This window comes from Pseudonaja textilis, chromosome Z, assembly GCF_049901715.1.
Source record: "Pseudonaja textilis isolate UNSWEBS1 chromosome Z, rPseTex1.2, whole genome shotgun sequence".
Taxonomy (NCBI): Eukaryota; Metazoa; Chordata; class Lepidosauria; order Squamata; family Elapidae; genus Pseudonaja; species Pseudonaja textilis.
Window position 1 is genome coordinate 8,685,676 of NC_142008.1, and position 18,308 is coordinate 8,703,983.

General features: G+C 51.3%; 1 protein-coding gene across 1 annotated transcript in view; it reads right to left on the reverse strand.

The window, feature by feature from the left end:
• Positions 1–13,665, reverse strand: part of SHH (sonic hedgehog signaling molecule) — a 36,414-nt gene extending 22,749 nt beyond the window's left edge. Inside the window, exons 1-2 of the mRNA XM_026718320.2 lie at positions 12,916–13,665; positions 5,185–5,446 (exon numbers count right to left, since the gene is read on the reverse strand). Of these exons, the coding sequence (XP_026574105.1) occupies positions 5,185–5,446; positions 12,916–13,218 (565 nt within the window). The 5' untranslated portion in view covers positions 13,219–13,665. The remainder of the gene's footprint in view (positions 1–5,184; positions 5,447–12,915) is intronic.
• Between the last annotated feature and the right edge of the window lie 4,643 nt (positions 13,666–18,308).

The window sequence follows — 18,308 nt, forward strand, 5'->3', positions numbered from 1 at the left end:
ATGGGATGGAAACTAATTAAGGAGAGAAGCAAGCTTGAATTAAGGAGAAGCTTCCTAACTGTGAGGAAAATTAACCAGTGGAACGGTTTGCCTTCAGAAGTTGTAGGTGCTTCATCACTGATTAACAGATTATGGGGGACAGCACACTAACCATATCCAACCACTCCCATAACTGTTCTTCATATGTTTTAATCTCCAGGCCTTTAATCGTCTTATTAATCACTTTAATAATCCTTTCAAGACAGATCACACTAAAAATCTGGTGCCCTGTTGGTCAGTGCTACTGTTATTATAAATCTATAATAACAGAGCCTTGCAGGTCCGAATGCATTTCCTCCTTTCTCTTTTACCTGATTGGTGTTTTCCTCCTGTTCCTCCAGGCTCTTCTTTCTGCCCTCTAGAGATTTTGGCCTCCTAACATCTTCAGCCAACCTATAGGGTTTGTAATCCAATGCTTCTGGAGGGCCACAGGCTGCAGAAAGTTGTTTTAAGCTAGGAGCTGGTTGAACGAACAAGCTAGGACGGGGGTCTCCAACCTTGGCAACTTTAAGACTGGAGGACTTCAACTCCCAAAGCTTTGCTGGCTGGGTAATTCTGGGAACTGAAGTTCTCCAGAGTTAAGGTTGCCAAGGTTGGAGACCCCTGAACTAGGAGATAGGAAATGCTCTGAACTTGGCCCTCAGGTGCACTACTTCAGTGATGGCTGCTTTAAATTGCTACTACTCCAGTTTTCTGCTGCGTGTTTATAGGAAGCGTGGGGAACATTTGGAGCATTATTGATAGAATACAACAAGGTAGTCGAGGATTATCCCTGTCTAGGATTACCCTCCAGAACGATCCCAAACAGAAAGCTAGGCAGAAGCGAGATTTTTTTTCCCCCTTCTAGCTTATGTTCCAGATCTCTGCTTGCAAAACAAAAACAAAACTCCAAACCCTTCTGCATGCATCCACATGAATGTAGGTCAGATTCTGCCAGCAAGAGTTCACACTTGTTGTAGGCTCAAGTGTTGGCTCCCTGGATCAAAGGAGAGAGGGCTGCCTCTACCCCTCCCTTTGTGGTTTGGATCAAGCTAAGTCAGGAGAATCAGTTTGGTGTAACCGAAGTGCGTAAGACATCAGGATAGAAATAATGCCATGAGTTCTAGTCCTGCCTTTAAGCACAATGGCCACCCAGGTGCCAGTCCCTCCCTCCCTCTCTCTCTCTCTGTGTCCTGGGAAGTGGGCAATGGCAAACCCCTTTTGAAAATCCTTGCTGAGAAGAGCGCAGAGACACGTCAGGAGTCAACACTGACTCCAAGGCACAAAATAAACATTAAATTAAAAAATCCCAACATGACTGAATCTGAATCCAGAAACCAAGGTGAACATTAATCTTGGAAAAGGCAACATTGCCCACAAAGGAATGACAACAACCCGGTTCAGAAAGGATAGGATAAAAATACAGCTGGTCCTCCACTGATGATCACAACTGAGCCCAGAAGTTATGTTGCTAAGCGAGAGATGCGTTAAGGGAGCTTTGCCCCCATTTTACCACAATTCTTGCCACGTTCGTTAAGTGAATCACTGCAGTTGTTAAACTAGCAGCACGGTTGCAAGGTCACAAAAGGGAATGACACTGCAACCGTCATAAACGTGAATCAGTTGCTAAACACCTGAATGTAAGTCACGTGGCCACAAGGGATTCTGACTCAGTCATAAGTGTGAAAAATGATCACAAGTCACTTTTTTTCCGTTGTTGAAACGGCCACGAAATGAACTGTTCATAAGGCAAGGACTACCTGTAGTATGTACTGCACTGCACACAGTGCTCTGGACTCCAAGAGGCATAAGAAAGAAAAGTCCAAGAAGACCAAATGGACATATTCCTGTCAGAGTTAAGATGCCAAAGACAGTTTACTTCTTCTTCTTTTTTTACTTAGTTCAAAAGATCCAGCAGTCTTCTAGCCCTGCTTTTTGAGAAATAATTACAATTGTCACGGACACTGGGCTTTAAATGAGCGAAGTGACATCTCCAATTCTATGGCAAGCTAACCACCTGCAATCTGCAAACTGAAAATCTAAAATATATGGTATTGGCACGTACAGTACCTGGGATTACAGTTCACACTATTTTAAGATGTGCATCAGGGATTTTTTTAACCTATACCTTGCAAATAATAATAATAATAATAAAATTGGGTCTTTGACTTGACAAAAAGCTAATCACCAATGAAAAATAATTGTTAAAGACTCTGGTAGACGGAGAGGAAAAAGAACAGTCGCTTTTTAGGAAATTTACTTGGGGAATCGAGTCCTGTAGTTCGTTTTACCCACTGCCTTGGATGGAATTTCCACACCCACCCCCCAAATCACGCTGTTTCTCTTAACCCTTGCTTCGTTCTCACGTCAGCCGATATATTTAGAGACAGTTAATTATTTTTTCATATATTTAGAGACAGTTAATTATTTTTTCATCTCGATTGCGTGTTTCTTGGCACTTCGGGAGTGTTTTCTTTAAGCGCCAGTCAACAAAGGAGGAGAGGGAGCAAAACAAGAAGGCGTCTCCGCCAAAACACACACACACACACACACACACACACACACACACACACACACACACACACACACCCATTTACTGTTAACTGTTTTGCTTGAAAGAGACAATTTATGCAGAAGGCGAGCAAGCAGCACGCGCGCCCTGAAGGCTGCGTTTCTCAACCGGACCAGCAAGGGGCGCTCGTAGCACGAAGCAATTCTGAGACAAGCTGAGGCTGAATTTTATTTATTTATTTTTTTAAAAAGCGGAGCTCTGGAAGAAACGGGCAAGTTTTCCGCCCTTTCCCAGCTACGGCAAAAGGAAGAACGAGCTTCTTCTGCAGGTTGTTTCATTACCCCACAATTGAAATACCAACGCCGGTTGAAGCGGTTCGGGGGCCGCGGGGCCGGCGGAGAGGCGAGAAGCGTGTTCTGCTTCCCTTCGCTCTTTTCCACCCCCCCAAGGGAGGAAACCGGAGCTGGTGGTTTCGGCAAAAATCCCAATCCGTGGCGGGACACGCGAACAAAGTTTCCGCGAGGTCACCTACATGCTCTGAGTCGGCGGGAGGGGGGGCGGGGTGGAGGAGAGGGCAGGGGGAGCGCAGGGTAAGATCCAAAGGACCAACTCAGCGCCGCGATCCAAGCTCAGCCTGCTTTTTAAACGCGTTGTATCTTCACTGGCGCAGGGGGGGAAAACGCGCAGGCGATGGAGCCAACGAGGGTGAAGGTGGAGCTGCCTCCAAAGCGGTACGCGGGATCCGCCTCGGTTTCCTAGCACTACTCTGGATGAAGGAACTCGACTCGCTCCGAAACATCCCTACCGCATGGGTACCATTCGCCACACCTCGCCCCCTTCTATCCTCTCCTGCTTTAAACGGCCCATTCGTCGTGTTGATGTAATTTGTCCCCGCGTGGCCAAAATGAACAGAACGAGGGCTAACGGGATCTCTCTTGTAATAGGGGTGTGTGTGTGTGCGCGCGCGTGCCTGTGTGTGCTTGGGACGGTTTGGCTTTGACAAACTGAGCTGTGGCTGATCGTCAAGAGCCTCCAAACTTGTGCTGGCTGGAGAATTACGGGAGTTGAAATCCACAAGTCTTAAAGTTGCCAAGTTTGGAGACCTCTTGGTTAAGGGTCCAGAAAGACCCGGTTTGAGTCCGGGGGGGTCTCAGCTCCCCTCTGAAGTAGTGAAATAGCGTGGAAACGACGTGGGAGGGGATACTCGACGCTGTGTTGAGTAAACCCGCTCCGTTCCTCACTGGGCTCTAGCTTTAAGCCCCGTTCTTGCAGGGGAAATCTTACTTAGGTCAGCGTTCACAAGACCCGTCCAGAGCTCAAAGGAAGCCAGCCAGCAGCTTCCCTCGTTCCCACCCATCTGTGAAGACGCGGCCGAGGCAATTGCAACAGAAGCTTGAACTCGGGTCTAATCACAACCTAGGGTGCCCCAGCAGAAATAATCGAAGCGCCCAACTTGGGGTAAAGAGCAGATGCCGACCGACCTTCGCTGGAAACTGGGTACAGAACCGGCCAGCATTGGATGCGCAAGGCCGTTTCTCGACTGGGCGGGGCTTAGCGGAATTGAGCGGGGTGGGGGGTGCGGGGTGGGGGGACAGAACGCCCCAAATCCCCTTCGTTTGAGGATGCCCGGATTGGGTGAAAGGGTTTAATCTCTAGCCATCCTCGAGAGTCGAGGCTATTTCGGCCCTCTACATTTTTCATAGCCCTCTTAGACGCAGTTTTTCCTGCCACTTCAGGTCTGCAGGCCCCCAGGAACTTGGACGAGGTCCCTGACATTTCCCTCCCTCCCTCCCGTTTTTCTGGTCCTTCTTGACTAATTGGAGATTTCTGGATAACAGTTTATGGTTGGTAGTACGTAAAGGAGCAGCTAAAGAAAAGGTTCGTTTTATTCCAATGCTTTTCAGACTTAGAACTCGGGTGGGCTCTCCTAATTCTGGGAAGTCCTCTCTTCTTCGAGTTGCCAGGTTTTGAAAAACGACGGTGTGACTTACACCCCATGTTCCGTACAAGAACTCAAACTGGCATACCAGAATACATATTCCATTCTTCTACTTTTCCCCACAACAACCATCTGAGATGGATTGGGGAGTGAGAGAGAAAGAGACAGAGAACAAGCACTTGGCCAAGCATCTATGGAGGAGGGTGGACTGAACCTGGCCCTTCCAAGTCCTCCCTCCCTCCCTCCGTGTGTGTGTGTGTGCGTGCGCGCGTTGTGTGGATGTACTCGCAGCAGCCGTCCTTCTTATCTCACATCTAACACCTTAGGGAGGCTAAATAAATGGAAAACTCAGCCAAAGCATTCTCCTGCTTCCAACTAGCAGTATCAAATCTCTGGCACCCCCCTCCCCTCACTCCCTTCAGCATAAAGAGGAACACCTTGCCCTTTTACAGTAGTTGTTACTACTACTTTACTCCTTGCCCCTCCTGTAGAGCGAGGTGCGTTTAAGGGTGATCTCGGTTTCTCCCTAGAGAATGGAGAGCGCCGAGGAGGACGCCACTCATCCCGGCAGGTGTGTCCGCTATCATCTTGTTCGTTTTAAACCAATCCTCGCGTTCCCTGCACCCTGGGCCAAGGTTGGCAGACCCGCCACGCCTGGGAGGATGCTGCGGGGGTTTGCGGGGGGGGAGAGAAACGTCGCGCGCGCGCTGCTTACCGGCTTTGACAGAGCAGTGGATGTGCGCCTTGGACTCGTAGTAGACCCAATCAAAGCCGGCCTCGACGGCCAGGCGAGCCAGCATGCCGTACTTGCTGCGGTCCCGATCCGAGGTGGTGATGTCCACTGCGCGGCCCTCGTAGTGCAGCGACTCCTCAGAGTGGTGGCCGTCCTCGTCCCAGCCCTCCGTGACGCGAAGCTTGACGCCCGGCCACTGGTTCATGACCGAGATGGCCAAAGCGTTCAGCTTGTCCTTGCAGCGCTGCCGGGAGCAAGCAGAGGAGAAGCGAGCGTGGCGGCGGGAGTCAAGAACAGCCGGCGGCGCAGTGGGGTAGGGATGCTGGGGTGGGGTCGGGGGGATTGTCACGGCCGGGCTGGCCGGCCAGGGGAAGCGAAGTCCCACAGAGGGAGCCAGACCTGCGTTTCCCTCCCAGCTGAGATATTCTATTGGACCCCAAAGTGGGGACACTTGTGGAGAGCTTCCAGCTCCCGATGGCAACCAGGTGGGTCATCTCAAGAGCTTTGCAGTCCAGAACAGATGGCCCCGACTTTCTCTCCTGCCTGGGTAATGACAATACAATAATTTACTTCCCCTTTGTTTAAAGGGTTCTTAAGCCTCCCACCTGTATAAGCGTACAAAGCTTGCAGGCCCCTGTCAGGCAGCTGATATTTTGCCCAAGTTTGAGCATCCTAAGGCAGGTTAGTTCCCACAGAGCCAAAAGTCTAGAATAGCTGAATTTTAGAGCACCTACCCCCCTCCCAAACTTGGCACCTTTAAGAGGTGGGAACTAGCTGGGGAATTCTGGGATCTAAAGCCTGGGATCTAAAGTCTTAAAGTTGCCAAGCTGGAAAAACACAGCTTTAGATAATTCGTTTACTTGTGAGATTTGAGTAGAACCCCCTGCGCATTTTTTGCCCTTTCCTAAGGATGGAATGCAAAAAGTGGGTAGGTGGGAGATGAGCAAGAGATACACCAGAGATATCACCAGAGATACACAAGCTCTGGAAGAAACTGAAGCAACCCTTTTCCCCCACCCCACCCCACAGGGACCTTCTGATATTTGTTCTACAAAGCTCTACTGGCTGAGAGGATGGAGGTTCTTGAATAAGCTGTGCTTCTGTGCCCACGAAAGTGAAGCCAGACCTGGGAAGATAGGCTTCCATCAGGTTGCTCGATTTTGACATGCTACCACATCTACTGTCTTGGAGTGGACCTTCATCCTAAGACCCAAAGTTGAACCTTGGAGAAACTCCTGCTTTGTGGGTAGAAGGTGGGGAGCAAAGGGAGACCCAGTTCCAAGAATGACTCTCCAAGGGCTCCCCCAGAGTCACCCCAGTCCAAAACTGGATGCAACAGCCCACAAATATCTCTGGCCAACCTGCCTTCTGAAGTCAATTTGACAGAACTCCAACTTTACCAGTTATCAAATCATCTGTCCAGTTTAGCTGAGAAGAGGCTGGAAGACAATCAGTCCAAGGTCATTATGTGTCCTGTGGCAGCAATAGAACCTCTAGATGGACTAGAAAATATTTAAATAGTTTTGTATATTGCCCAGAACCCACTGGAGTTGAGAAGCCAATAAAATAAAATAAATAATAGATTAACTATTTTAGGAGAGAGAGATTGACTGGATCCTGACAGGATTAGAGCAGAACCATTGCTAGCTAGGCTGGGGATTTAAGTTTCCTATAGTTAATATGTCTGTCTAGTTAATTTTGGTGGGCTTATTCAAGGATAAGATTTGGAATCAAGACTTTGCCTTGGCAGGACATGGGCTATGGTTGGAAGTCTTACTTCCTTGGTGGAAAATGACTGTTGAACATCCACTGAACTAGTTTCCTTCCCAGATAAATGAAAGATTGTTGGCATTGACTGAATTTGCCAAACACTTTTAAGGATGATGATTAAACAGTTGTATTCACAAGCATGCCTAACTTGGTTAGTTTTAGCTTGAATGGGAGGGGAGGTAATATATTTTGCTAAATCAGACTACTTGATTAGCTTGATGGTTGAATGGTCTAAACTCCCCAAATAGATTAATTGAATAGACTTGGATCTTTGGGAATGGGGCAACATGCAAGGTTAATAATAAATAAATTCTATTTCACTTAATGTAATTAACAAATATAGACTGACTGTGAAAAGATGCAAGTTAGTAAGACAAAACTTTCCTAGCCTGAGAAGTAAACTATCCACCTGTTTGACTAATGGGGCTTACTCCATAAGAATTTGGATATTCACATTTGGCTTCACATGTCATATTCTTGAGTGACTTCTATCCAGGAATCATCTTAAAATGAATGGGGAAGAAGAGATGGGAAGAAGACTTAAAGTATCCTTCTTAGATCCTGCAGCAGCTGGAAGCATCTATTTTGGTTTATAAAAGAACCAAAGAGGAAAAAGTGGGCCAAATTTGGAGATTGCAAATTTGGAGATTGCAAAAACCGCTTCAAGGTATGAAGACATATGGATCTAGATAAACACAAGTTATTTGTATGCACAGAAAAATAAGGTTAAATTCTTAAGTTTTGTACCTGAATGAAGTTTCTCTCATTTCAGCAAGCAAACACATACACTTAGAAACACATCCCTACACACACACACACACACCTGCAAAAAACCTGTTTTTGTATGATTCCTGGACAAGGCTGTTCCATTTTCTTGGCAAGGTTTTTAAAAGTGGTTTGCCATTCCCTCTTTCCCTAGGGCTGAGAGAAAGTGACTGGCCTAGGGTCACCAGACTGGCTTTGCATCTAAGGCAAGACCAGAACTCAACCTCTTACTTTCTATCTCAATCCCTTAAACCATTACATCAAATTGGTTCTGATCACCCTATTCACAATCTGAGAAAATTTAAGTTTTCCTACTTAAAATTTTGCTGGCCTAACAATAGTCTGCGATTCTGCACCAATCCAATCCTTAGGCTCTTGCAAATCTCATCCATCCAGGATGGATGTTCCCCAATATATAATTCATTAATTATTATTTGTGAATAGATAAGATGTTTCACTTCTTCCTCTGGTCTGGCCCTGTTAATACTTGTTTGAGCTTCTACGATCTGTAGCTAGGGGCTGCGTTGGGATTCCATGACCCTGGAAACTAAAGTCATTAGCAACTTGGCCATAAGTTCCCACAGACTGTGGATTCAATGGAGAAGGAAGCAAGGGGGACCTTGGTGTATCCTACTAGTAATCTCCTAGCATTCTCTCCCCAAAGGCCAGCCTTCAAAACTTTTAAGTGAGGCCGATTTCTAAGCAAGTGGCCTCTGAAAGTAAACAATCCTTTCCAAACCAACGTTCATTTATCTCAAACTCCATGAATTAGTCTTTTAAAGCTAGGGACAACATCTTTCTAGAAGCACCCACAAAAAGCAAATAAAAGACAGGTCAATGTTCTATTGCATTATAATAATAATAAAAAAAGGATTTCTGGGAGAAAAAAATAACTAAGAGGAGGTGGAGTTTGTAGAGCTTTGCGGTTTTGTTGCAAAGCATAAATAGGCCTCTAAGATTACAGCAACTCTAGAACAAGCCTTTCCAGAGGCCAATGACTTTACACTTGGCAATTTCTTAGACTTTCTCCCAGGAATACCTTTTACCATTTCACCTCTCCAGCAAGAAGTATAAGCCAGCAAGGCAATTCCCCCCCCACCCCCCCAGAGTCAACATCAGCAACATTGTCCTTTAAGACCAACTGGGGTGAATTTGGCACTCTTTTATTAGCCTTTTATATATTTTCTTCCATATGAAGTTTAACCCTGTAGAACTCAATGGAGTTTACTTTGGTATAAACCCAAGTGGGATTGCTTTGCAAAAGGGGAGAAATTGCACACACTAGTTCCACACACCCTCACTCCAACTTTCTCTTTTCTAAAAGAATGGCTTCTATAATTTCCAAATGCCCGGGCATTCTGGAACTTGCATCTATGGAGATTCTCAGCCATCCAGGCCACAGTTGTCCCAAAGGTGGTTTTCCTAAGAGATAGGCCTCTTGAAAAACCACTTCTGGAACTTGTAGTTGCCATCTTATTGAATGAAGGCTGGCAAAGAGAGATACACCTCAACAGTTTTAGAAATCGCTGCTGCGGATAACTGCTTTAAGAGTGACATCTTTGTGGGAGGTGGGGGGGTGGGGGCAGATTTAAGAAATAATCGTCATCTTGGTTTATGTCAGAAGGCTGCTGCTGGGGAGGCGAATGCGTAAAAAAGCACACCAACTCGGTGGGCAGGTTAAGCGGAAACACGAGTGGGTTTTTCCTACCCCTTCACCGCACCAACAGTAGATCCAGGATCTCTGCCGACCGGATGGAACTGCGCTTCTTCCGTGAGCGTCCAAAAGAGCCGAGAGATCTGGGGCTACGAAGAATCCGACGCCGGTTGCCCAAGGCGCGCGGCTGGACTGGAGGAAGAGCCAGCGGAGCTCAGCCGGTTCGGGGTTCTCGAGCACGCGGAGGGGACTTGGCCGGCGAGGAGAGGGGAAGGAAAGATCTACAGAGCCGGCTACAAAGACGGCAGCACTGAGCACCTTTGGCTTCCATCACTCCTCTAAGGCATCTTATCTGCCCGGTCCTTTCTTTTTGCAGAACGGCTCGGGCAGAAAAGGGCCGAGTGTGTGTGTGTGTGTGTGTGTGTTGCGGGGGGGGGAGCTAACTGACCTAAGTATGCAGATTACTCCTACCTTCTCCCGCCTCGGCGCTTTTCGCTTTCTTTTCCCCTCTGCTGAGAAGGAAGGCGGCACGCGTAGGGTATCTCTTCAGGAATAAATCCTATCGGGTGCAACCTCGGCCTCCTTGATTGAGCGGGACTTCCTGCCGCCCCCACCCCCCCACCCCCGCGCATTCAAGCCCCGAAACATGCTAAGAGAACATTAACGGACTTATACTGCAGCGGGCTGAGAAAGGGCTCGTGTTTTTTTTCCCAGACGAATCGCAGCTTTGGTCTGGCACCCTTACGTCCCCCATAGATCTAGTTCGGAGTAGGGCACGGGAGGCGGGGGGGGGCAGCTAGAAGGCCGCCGTCACCTGCCTGGAGAAATTCCTCCCCCTGCAGCTGTCAGGTTTTGCCTCTTTCTCCTCCCCTCCTCTAGTTAATATTAACTGGTGGCGGTGGCTGGTTGGAAAGGTGAACGCTTCTCTGCCGGCTTCCCCTCCCCTCTCGGCCCCGCCCCAGGAGGGAGACCGCCGTGTCCAAGCTGCCTGGCCGCTGCGTGAGGCAAGGGTCAAGGCGGAGACCCGGGGCCGCCCAGGTGCATTTCCGCCGCCAAGCGGCGTTCTCTGTTAGCGAATCTGCCCGCTACTTCGGGCGCCGAGGGCCGCCGCGGAGGGTAGTAGACTCGCTTCTTTTCCTGCCTTCATGCCCAGCCTCCACGAGCATCCCCTTGTCCCAGCGCACGTCCCCTAAAATCTGCCCCGGAGCCCGCTCTTTGCTCCCGAGCGAAGGCTATTTTTCCGCCCTCGCCAGAGCGCGCCTTGGTCGGCCGAAGAATCCGGAAAGGAGTGAGGCGAGAGGCGATGGCGGAAGCTCCCGGGAGTGCGTCTAGCGTGGCGGGGCTGGGGCGCGGTGTTTGCTGCGTCTGAGGGAAGTTGGCGGAAGGTCAGAAGTTCAGAGACTTCAGCGAAGGCTGCCAAGGAGGCCGGCCACGGAGAAGCAGGGGAGTGGGGAGTTCTGCTTTGCAGGTGCCTCGATCCACCTAACAAGGGAGCTCCAGGGCGCGTGGGAAGCGCGCGTGGGGGCGGGGAAGAACAGGAAAGGCGGTGGTCAGAAGGGGCTACGCTTCCCGGTCCTCTCCGTTGCCTCTCTACTCCCCATCCTCGACCCCACGAATCCAGCCAAATTTACCTCCCTTCCAGACACATCTTCTCCTTTCCTTCCCAGGCCGTCCAGATTACACTCCCATCACCCCCCAACTCACTAGCGCTGGCGTAAAATCCCGTACACCTGGAGGAGCTTCCAGACGGATTCTCCGGGAGTAGGACCCGCCCAGGTGCATTTCCTTTGCTCTTCTCAGGATGTCGGAGGAGCACGAAGGAAAGTGACCTGCACCGGCAGAGTCAGGCGCGCGGGCGCGCACGCACAAGACCCCTTGCCGCGCACAGTGGCGGCGGCGGCGGCGGCTGGCAACGTTTTTCCTGTGGCTTTCGCGTCACTGCCAGACCCGCCAGGAGTCCCCAGCCTCTCCGGCCTCCTGTAGCCAGGCTCCAGGGTGAAACCCGAGCCCCGGCGATCGATCAGAGAGGAGTAAGTGGAGCCGAAAACGCGAGATGCGTTTGACTTGCACCCGCACAGCTAGCCCGGCTCGCGCGTCTTTGAAGATGAGTGGGGGAGGGGGAGCAGGGGCAGGACGCAGCCAAAAGGAAGCCAGGAGGGCGCGAACGCCACCCGGGAGCTTGAACCCCAGGGGCGCTGGTCCCACCGTCGCCTCGCCTCGCCTTCTGACGAGCGCCTTCTGCTCTCGGGGGGCCTTTGCTATCCTGGAGGCAGCGCTGTCGCGGCCTCGGCAGCTGTTGGAACTCGCGTCGCACACGGCTTCCAAACCTTCCCAGGTCCCGTGAAATTTAAGGTGGTCAGACGGAGATGGCGGGCAGGTGCGCTTCCCGTAGCCCCAAGCCAACTCCTCGCCGAACTGCAGGGTGGGACGCGAGCAAAGGACGCCGCCGCCCCCTCCGCCTTTCTAGGGGCGACTCGGGAGGAACTGAGCTAGCTCTCTGGTGCTGAAAGTGGGGCTTAAACCTCAGGATCGCGGGAGGGGTCGGGGAAGGAAAGGCAGCTGACCTATTTTCGGAAGGGGACGCAACCGACGGCAGTCGCCCGAGGCTGGCAGAGCGGTGGAGAATTTGAAGAGCCGCCCGAACTCTGGAGGTGGAGCGGAGCCTGATTCGCAGAGTTCCGCCTGACCGAATCAGCTCTCGGTCGTTATTCGCTTGGAAAGCTGATCGAGGGACGGAGGGTGGGCGCCTATTTTTAGTCCTCGTCCTCTGAGGTCGTGAGAGCTGGGCGCGCAACCCGCGATCTTCCATCCCGGGTTTGCTGTGCTGATTAAGTTTCTCGTCTTTCCCCCTCGGGTGGTTTCACCGGTCTAGGGCGGAGGGGAGGAAGCGTGAGCATCTTTGAAGGCGATCAATGCGCTCTCAGACACAGTTGCCAAAGAGAGCCCAGCGGATGCCGCCTTTGACGATGATGATGATTATTATTATTACTGTTATCACCCTGCTCCTTGGACTTCACAATCGCCCGCGGCAGATGCCATCCTCGCGGCTTGCGCGAGGCGACGGGGAAAGAGGGTTAATCTAAACCAACCTGGTCAGGAAGAGAAAGAAGCGGAGGCGGGCGACTTCGGTCTCCGAAGGGAAAGGCAGAATCCTCGCGGGTATAGATCGGTGGTGGGGTGGGAGGCTAACACGAGCAGCAGGCAAAGCCGCCAGCTAACCAAATCGGCGGGGCAGGGAGCGGCCGAGCGCAGCCCTGCCTGCAACTATCAGGCTGCCATAATTCACACGCGGAGTTTCCTCCCTCCGAGGAGGAAGGTCGCGGCAACAGACCTGCTATCCCCAAAGGGCTCTCCCCCACCCCGTCGGCGCACCCCTTCCCCGACAGCTCCTGGGGACCGGGGTCGCCGACGCCCGGGAAGCTGAGAGCCCCGGAGGGAGGCAATGCTGGCGGATTACAGCCCTCTCCCCCTCCCCAGGCCGGAAGGCGAGCAGGTCGGCAAGAGGCGAAGGGCGCGTCTCTGACCTGGGTCATCAGCCGGTCGGCTCCCGTGTTCTCCTCGTCCTTAAAAATAATGTCCGGATTATAATTGGGGGTCAGCTCTTTAAAGCGCTCCGAGTTCCGAGTGATCTTGCCCTCGTATCTGCCGCTGGCGCCCAGCGTCTTCTCGGCCACGTTGGGGATGAACTGCTTGTAGGCTAAAGGGGTCAGTTTCTTCGGGTGTCTCCTCTTGCCGAAACCCCGGCCCGGCCCGCAAGCCAGCCCGGCGGAGAGGAAAAGCGCGCCTAGGCAAAGCGGGAGGAGCCCAGTTCTTCTCAGGAGCAGCATGCCGTCCACGGAGCAAACGGCCCCCTTCGGCTTCCCCCTCGCCGCCCCCTGCGCTCTACCGGGCTCGTGGCTCGGGTGGGTGCGTGTGAGTGTCAGAGAGCGCGCCCGCTGCTGCCTTTCTCGCCCGGGAGTTGCCCTCTTCCCTCGGCTCCTGGCTTCTCCTTCCTTGTCTCCTGCCGCCTGCCTGCCCGCCCGCCTCCTCCTCTCCTCTCCTCTCCTCTCCTCTCTCCTCTCCTCACGGTGACTTAGCCCCCGATCTCTAGCAAAGCAGGTGCATCTTGGAGGACGCTTGCGATAACGGGACTCATCGGAGTTCAGGATCGTGGCGCGAAGAAGGCAGGAGGACTGCGGGCGGGGAGCGGGAAGGGGGTGGGGGGAAGCGACGATGGAAACGGAACGAAATAATAAAAAGACTGGGATCTAATGGGAGCTGCAACGCCTGTGAGTGAAGACTGGCTCTAGTTCTATATTATAGCTGCCAGTGCCGAGTCCTGATTGGTCGAGGCGGAAGCTGCTCGCCTTCCGATGAATTAACCCTGAAGAAGGCAAAATGGGGGAGGAAAGGGGGGGAGGAAGCGCCCACAACAACAAGGTGAGATATATAGATGTTTAAAAAGGTCTCGAGAAATTCTCGCTCGCTCCCTCCTTATATCTGACGGGTTCTGAAGTGAAAGTGGTGGAAACGGCGCTTTCTCCGGATAACATCAATTACAGTTTCTTTTCTCTCTCTCTCTTTCCCTCTCTCCCTCCCTCCTTCTCTCTCTCCTTCCATCCTTCTCTCTCCTCCTTCTTTCTTTCTCCCTCTCCTCTCCCTCCCTTCTCTCTCTCTGTCTCTCTCCTTCTCTCTCCCTCCCTCCCTCTCCCTTTCTCCCTCTCTCTCCATCCATCCCTCTCTCTCTCCCTCCCTCCCCTCTCTCTCCTTCCCTCTTTCTCCCTATCCCTCCTCCTTCCTTCTCTTTCTCTCTTTCTCCCCCTCTCTCCCTCCCTCCCTCCTTCTCTCTCTCTCTCCTTCTCTCTCCCTCCCTCCCTCTCCCTTTCTCCTCTCTCTCTCCATCCATCCCTCTCTCTCTCCTCCCTCCCCCTCTCTCTCCTTCCCTCTTTCTCCCTATCCCTCCCTCCTTCCTTCTCTTTCTCTCTTTCTCCCCTCTCTCTCCCTCCCTCCCTCCTTCTCTCTCTCTCTCCTTCTCTCTCCCTCCCTCCCTCTCCCTTTCTTCCTCTCTCGCCATCCATCCCTCTCTCCCTCCCTCTCTTTCTCCCTCCTTCCCTCTCTCTCTCCCTTCTCTTTCTCCCTCACTCTCCATCCCTCCTCTCTCCCTCCCTCCCTCCTTCTCTCTCTCCTTCTTTCTTTCCCTCTCTCCCTCTCTCTTTCTCTCTCTCTCCCCCTCTCTCTTCCTCCCTCTCTCTCCCTCCTTCTCTCCTTCTCTCTTTCTCCCTCTCTCCCTCCCTCCCTCTCTTTCCCCCTCCTCTTTCTCCCCTCTCTCCCTCCCTCCTTCTCTCTTTATCCCTCTCTCCCTCCCTTTCTCTCTCTCTCTCCTTCTCTTTCTCCCTCTAGCTCCCCCTCCCTCTCTCTCTCTCCCTCCTCTCCCTTCCTCCCCCTCTCTCTCCCTCTCTCTCCTCTTTTTCTCCCTCTCTCCCCTCTCTCTTTCTGCCCCTCCCTCCCTCTCTGTTTCTCCCTCTCCACTCTGCCTCCTTCCTCCTTCTCTCTCCCCCTCATTCGATCTCCCTCCTCCTCTCTCTTTCTCCTCTCTCTCCATCCCTCCCTCCTTCTCTTTCTCTCTCTCTCCCCTCTCTCTTTCTCCCTCGCTCTCCTTCCCTCCCTCCCTCCTTTTCTTTCTCCTTGTCTCTTTCTCCCTCTCTCTCTTCATCCCTCCTCTCTTTCACCCCCTCTTTCTCCCTCCCTCTTTCTCCCTCTCTCCTTCCCTCCCTCTCTCTTTCATCCTCTCTCTTCTCCTCTCTCCCTCCCTCCTCCTCTCTTTCTCCCTCTCCCCTCCCTCCTTCTCTCTCTCTCTCCCTCTCTCTTTCTTTCTCGCTCTCCTTCCCTCCCACCCTCCTTCTCTTTCTCCTTCTCCCTCTCTCTCCATCCCTCCCCCCTCTCTCTCTATCCATCACTCTTTCTCCCTTTCTCTCTCCCTGCCTCCCTCTCTTTCACCCCCTCTCTTTCTCCCTCCCTCTCCCTCTCCCCCCTCTCCCCATGTCCCTCCTTCCTCCTTCTCTCATCTCCCCCTCTCTCTATCTCCCTCCCTCCCTCTCTCTCCCTCTCCCTCCCTCCTTCTCCCTCCCTCCCTCTCTCCCCCCTCTCTCCCTCCCTCCCTCTCCCTCCCTCCTTCCTCCCACTCTCCCCCTCCCTCCCTCCTTCTCTCTCCCTCCCTCCCTCTTTCCCTCTCCCTCCCTCTTTCTCCCTTTCCCCCTCTCTCCCCTCTCCCCCTCCCTCCCTCCCACCCTTTCTCCCTCTCTCCCTCCCTTCCTCCCACTCTCTCCCCTCCCCTCCCTCCTTCTCTCTCTCCCTCCTCTCCCTTCCTCCCTCTCTCTATCTCCCTCTGTCCCTCTCCCTCCCTCCCACCCTCTCTCCCTCTCTCCCTCTTTCTCCCTCTCTCCCTCCCCCTCTCCATCCCTTCCTCTTTCTCTCCTCCCCTCCTTCCCTCCCTCCCTCTCTCTTTCTCCCTCTCTCTCTCCCCTCTCTCCCCCTGCCTCCCTCCTTCTCTCTCTCTCCCCTCTCTCCCTCTCTCCCCTCTCCCTCCCTCCTCTCTCTCTCTCCCCCTCTCTCTTTCTCTGTCTCTCTCTCCCTCTCTCCTCCCTCCTTCTCTCTCCCACTCACCCTCTCTCCTTCACTCTCTCCCTCCCTCTTTCTCCCTCTCTTCCTCCCTCCTTCCCCCTCTCTCCCCCCTCCCTCTCCCTCTCTCTCTGTGTCCCTCCCTCCCTCTCCCCCTCCAACTTAAAAGATAATAGGCAGCAGGTTAATATTTGTCAGCAAGAGTAAGACAAGATGTATATGCGCATTCACACATTACCTGTCAGCCTGGAGGTTGAATATGGTCTGGAAAATTTAAGGAGCCGATAAAATATGTCATTGGGGTATGGGGGAGGCTTCCTTGCCATTTTACAAACCGAGGAAATCGTATGCAGAGTTAAGAGTTCCCATTTTAAAAAAAAATGACATAGTTGGTCATTACAGGTGCGTCCTCCTAGGTTTTAGAGGACAAGCAGCGGAGAACATACATTTGTTTCGAAAGGGCCGTTTTTTAATCCCCCATACAGAGATGGCGATCTTGTAATAACTTTCTAACGTGGGAAATAGCTCCTGTTTGTAACACAGAGGTGTAGACTCGAAGGGCTCAACCTCGGGGGAGGATGGATCTGAAAGATTTGGGAAACAAATGTCTCTTCTTTTATAGCCCAACCATCTCTGCTGCACAGAGTTTAGGCGAGCTACGTATGTGGGACGGCAGTGGCAAACTGTCTTGGGGTTTAGCCCCATAGATCTCTGGGTGTATTCTATCACCCCAAGAGTGAGGGAGGCTGACAGAAATCACACAGAACTCACAATAGTACTTTTTATTTTTTTCAACTGAGTTGTTAATTTTTTTTTTCCAGGCAGCTGCTGAAGAATCATCCACTTGACACTCAGGGTATTTGGGGATGGATTGGTGGAGACTAGATAATTATCCTTAATCTTGGCTTGTTATTTCTCGCTGGCTGGCAATTGCAGACCTGGAGAGCCTGAGATCTGGACTGAGGACTTGAGATCTGGAGCTGCAGAAGCTATTGAATAGACAAAGGTATCCAGAAACTAATAAAATAGGCTTGGGCGCAGATATGAAACTACCTACGACTAATCTTTTTTTTTTTTGTCTCTGTATGAAACCGGGGTTGTTCTGCTCTGTTTCAAAAGGCAGAAATGCTTTCAAGGATTGAATAAAAATAAACCCTTGTAAATGAAGATATATGGATGGTCTATCTCAGGGCTTCTCAAAGCTGCCTGGGAAATCCCAGGAACTGAAGTCCACGCTTGTTAATTTTCCAAGTTCAAAAACACTGGGCTAATATAAGCAAGGACTATAACAGCGTGGCCGTTACTTTGCAAAGTAGAAGAGGCAAGCGGGTTTATTCCTAGCAAGTTTAAAGAAAATTCCCGTTGTGAAGTTTTCTTTCTTCTTTCCATCTCAGATCCAAGATTTTGAGGTTCCTCAGGGCCAAATACTTGTGCTCAGTTAATGGTTTTCAAACTTTGAAAAAGTACGTGCGCCTAAGAAGTTTTGGATCTACTTATTTTTAAAAGAGGAGAACTATTCATAACCGGGATTGAAATATTGGATGCCCGGAGGGCTATTTCCCTCCCTTTCCATTCCCTACCCAATTTTGAGTTAATGCTTCTTCATTTCCAGCAGGTCTACTGCTTTTCTGCCCAAATCATGTGACACTCCCAAAAAACGTTATTAGCAATGTGTGTCTCTCTGCTGCCACTTAGTGGTTGTCCGAAGTTTGGAACTCCAGATAGGATAGTCCTAATTTTCAGGAACTTGTTCCAAATCGGCACCAGCCGCTCTATATTCTACTGTCTTGGGATGCCCATAGAAATCAAGCGCCATAAGTCATCAAGGCAGGCTCGAGGTTCAACACTGGCGATATTAATCCAAGTGGGGCGGGAAGAGGAAGTTATGAATTCCGAGTTCAATGATGAGAGATCGATAGAAACTCTGGACTCCCAGTGGGAAATTGACAAGGTGTAGAAAGAGGCCTATTGCAAGCAGAGGAGTTTATGTCTGGAAGTTTATGGGTTTCTCTGGGCGATGGAGAAAAACTTGGAAAAGTTGGCAACTGAGGGGTGACAATCAGGTCTCTTTCTCTCTCTCTCTCCCAGTTTCTTCCCTTCCCCCTCCGGATAGTATTTGGGTTCTCCGTGTGTAAACAAAGGCCTCTGAGCAACCTGCGCATTACAGAGAGCCGATTTTGGGATGTGGGGATTTTCAACTCATCGGTGTGGTTTGGGCCAAGATTATTATTTTTTTTAAAAAAAATATTCTGGTAACTGCTTCCCACCATTCTTCCTTTGACACAAAAAAGAGCTTCGACTCAGCGGGAGGAGCTGGAGT